The 3,792-nt window shown below is 40.6% G+C and overlaps 1 protein-coding gene across 4 annotated transcripts in view; it reads right to left on the bottom strand.

The window, feature by feature from the left end:
• The window catches only part of LOC123961863 (kelch-like protein 25), a 99,836-nt gene that overhangs the window by 65,861 nt on the left and 30,183 nt on the right, over nucleotides 1-3,792 (bottom strand). For all 4 annotated transcript variants that reach the window (XM_046037625.1, XM_046037626.1, XM_046037629.1 and 1 more), the window contains one exon: nucleotides 2,563-2,710. In XM_046037625.1, the coding sequence (XP_045893581.1) occupies nucleotides 2,563-2,710 (148 nt within the window). The remainder of the gene's footprint in view (nucleotides 1-2,562; nucleotides 2,711-3,792) is intronic.

The raw sequence follows: 3,792 nt of genomic DNA on the forward strand, positions 1-3,792 counted from the left end.
GCATGGTGCAGTTGCGTTTGGGGCATGTCCAACTCCAATTTTGCTAGTTTGACGGCAGAAAGAAAATGGTCTGTGTGCTGGGCGCATGGTTCAATATGTGCGTACTAAGTCTGTGAATTAGTCATGGGTGTGTAGGGCATAACATGCAATACACCAATCAGTGTAATTTCTCTTTTAAAGCGCTTGTACTTTGGCGCATTGCCGTTATAATAGCGTATGAACAGCGCATTATGAAAAACACCAGTTGACTGATTGAACTGCAGACTCACTGCAGAGAGGGGATATGGAGAGAAGTGTGGACGTGATATAAAAACCATCTCTGACCATGAAGCCTGTGTTCCTCTGCTGCTCTGCAGTTTATGAGTGAAGTGTCGGAACTCCACTCTGTTAACAGACGGACAGACGGTGTTTCCTCTGTCTGGATCCTCACTGCACTGCGTTAATGTAAACTATGATGAACGGGTCGTGGGTCACATCTCCCCCTACACTGGTTTCTTTAGTGTTGTGTTTTATTGATGTAGGAGTATTTTCTTTAACGATTTACTTTCATGATTAGAGAGGCTGCTGTCAGTCATTTTAAACGTCATGTGCGCAATAAACTCGCAACAAACATCGTGGGGTATTTGAGCAGCAAAAACAGAAAAAAACTGAAGTTCTAAACTTGACATGACAGGACAGAGGAAACTCTCCAGAGGAAACATTATTCAACTTTTAGCTTCTGAAATAATTTAGACGCTCTGATGGAGGATTGATCAGGAGGTCAGCAGCTTTACTCCAAACAGTTTCACTGGATGAACCTGGACTATGTGAGAGCTTTTGGATGTGGAGAAGAACACAGAACATGAAATAACATCAGATCCTGACTGATCCTGTCAGCATGTCAGGAGATTTTAATAATCAATGAAGTTACGCTACTTGATCGCTTGGCGTGCAAATGTCAACTGTGCCAGTTGGAAACTAGACACTTTGTGCTGGGTGCAAGATAGAGCCAATAATCTTTTTGGTCTTTTTGATAACTGTAGGTTTTCAGCCTGCTATGCCAATTTCTGTATTTGTTTTCATCGTGTGGTGGTAAATGTTGGTGCTGCATCATTCATTTTGATGATCATGCCTCCCTAAAATTTTTCACTCGATTCAGCCTAGCCTTGCTGTTGGCAGAGGAAAATGAATACAGCGTTTTTGGCCTGGGGTCATGTAAACTTGGTTAATATGTCTTTGTAGCAGGTGGGCCCACGATGAAGCTCCACTTTGCTGACAGTCTAGCTCTGCCCCCGGCATTGATTCTTCTTCCACTCCTGCATTTTAGAGCCTATCAGGGTCCGCGCTGGCACGCATTCATATTTCTAGCTCCACTTGATTAAAATGGAGGATCTGCCTTTATTTACCCGTTGCCATGGTGAATCGTAGTATTGGAGCTCCATTGATGATGGCTTTTTTTCATCCCCACGCACGCGCTTCCATCAGGCTCAACATACTCAGAGTTGATTGAACTTGTTCTGATCAGCTGTTCTGAAACCAAAAACTCTGAGTTTCCCACCTCAGGCTCAATCAACCCAGAGCTCAGGGATGAGCTCAGAGTTTGGTAAGCCTGCTTTCTGAAACAGGGCGCTCGTCTCCTCGTTTACACAACTGTCTCTACGTTGCTGTTGTAACATTCACTGAACCTGCAGCAGGTCTTTCAGCTCTGCTGTTTCATTAGCACTGGCCACAGTGAGACGCACGCCGATCTGCTTGTTGTGCTAACCTCAGCGCCAGCCTCACCAACTTGTCCGTGTCTCTGGGTTTCTGAACTTCAGAAATTTGGCCATTCTGAGTCGATGGGCTAATGTTAGCTTGTTAGTAGCACTTCAGAGATTTTTTTTTTTCTTTCCCAACAACTGACTGATTTGCACCAGAGCTTGGATGGCAGAGCTCGTGCACCACAAACACTCCACAGTCCAGAGCGTAAAGCTAAACACTGACATAAACAGTAACATTACCTGTACTGCCGTATAACATCCAATCGTACACACAGAAAAATATATATTTATGACGTTACGGCATTTATTTAATCCTACAAAGGACAAGAAAAAAATTAAGACCTTTGTAAACCAAATTTAATACTTTTAAGGCTATATTTTTAGAATATGAAATTTAAGATTTAATATGCCCATTTTGAATTTGATGCCAGCAACACATTTCAAAAAAGTTGTGACAGGGTCATCATTCTTACTTGATGTAGGATTTCAGCTGCTCAACAGCTAGGGGTCTTCTTTGTGATATATTACGTTTCATAATGTACAAAACATTTTCAGTCCATTTTAATTAACAGATTATGTTTTTTGGAAGTGTTCCTCAGCAGGCAGTAATTGAACTCAGTCTTTTAACAGTGAGTATGCTCTGCTAACTGAGATAATTTAATAACATTTAAGCATAGCTAGGATTAAATACACAACACTGCAAGTAAATGAATATGCCCTTTAAACCAAGTCTACAGGAGACCTTATACTTAATACAGCACATGAAGTATCATGTCACACATGAAAACAGGTCATCATAAAGGACTTCGTGTCTGTCTTTCACCTGGTATATCTTGTCACACATGAAGGTCTGGCCTCCCAGTATAAGCAGGGTGTGTCCGGCCTTACGTGGTCGAGCGCAGGGACTAGTCACTACTCCGTCATTCTGAAGGATTTTCTTCTTACACTGCATTGCCTCTTCTACAATTGACCTGGAGAGGAGTTTTAAAACATAGACTGAGTTGAAAATTTAACTCAAATGAACTCCTCCGATTCAGAACGCAGTACTGAGGAGAGAAGAGTAGAAGAGCGGAGGAAGTTAGAGAAAAGCAGAGAGGAGAAAAGAGGAATTATACAGTCATTTTCCTTTGCACGTCCATTGACAAAGCTATGAGATCACTGAAGAGGCCACACAATCATATTAGATTGTGTGTGTGATTCAGTGTTTTTTACGGCAAATATTTCACCAAGGACAAACACAATGAGTATCATGTGTTTGCGGGTCAAAATGGCCTATAGATATTTCTTATCAGGCAGGAGAGTGTGTGCTGCCATAATATACAGTATAGTAATGTTAATACTTCATGTGTAATAATATAGTAACATAATCATTAATTCTATAATAATTAGAAGTATTGTTATTATTGAAGCCATGTATTGCTTATTAAATGGATAGTAAGTTATTGTAATCCAATACACTTTATACAATACACAGAATATTTCTCACAGTTTGCTAGCTCTCCAGTTTTCTTACACAGCCCGCTCTAAATGGAACACTAAGAAAGTGGTCTAAACCTTGCCACACAAAATTGTTCCAACCAGAGACAGCTAGTTCAAATAGTGGCATCGGCAGCTAGTAACATTACGACGTTTGTGTACGTTAGGTTGCCACTGATTTACCATGAGATGCCACAGCACCTTTCGCCGTTTATGTGGTATTTCCAGCGGCAACCTGGGATGCCACAGATTTACCGGGGCTCCGTTTTTCATTTTTCCGTTTGAAGAAAGACATTAATTTAAAAAAACGACACAGGGGGTAAGGGGTAGGCCTATATGAAAATAAAAACCTATTTGAAGGACGGCCTGTAACATTATACAAGCACTAACGTTATACCAGGGTAAAGTTAGAAGAAAAAAATCAATCAATAAATAAACCTGGACCGAGAGAAATATGTTCGCAACGGTAGTTGATTATTATGATATATAATATTGTGCATTTATTCATGTAAACAGCAAGAGCAGTACAGTTAGTTTAACCTAAGTAATTTTAGTGTGTTCAGAGTTGTTAATGTTA

Source organism: Micropterus dolomieu, linkage group LG22, assembly GCF_021292245.1.
Source record: "Micropterus dolomieu isolate WLL.071019.BEF.003 ecotype Adirondacks linkage group LG22, ASM2129224v1, whole genome shotgun sequence".
Lineage (NCBI taxonomy): Eukaryota > Metazoa > Chordata > Actinopteri > Centrarchiformes > Centrarchidae > Micropterus > Micropterus dolomieu.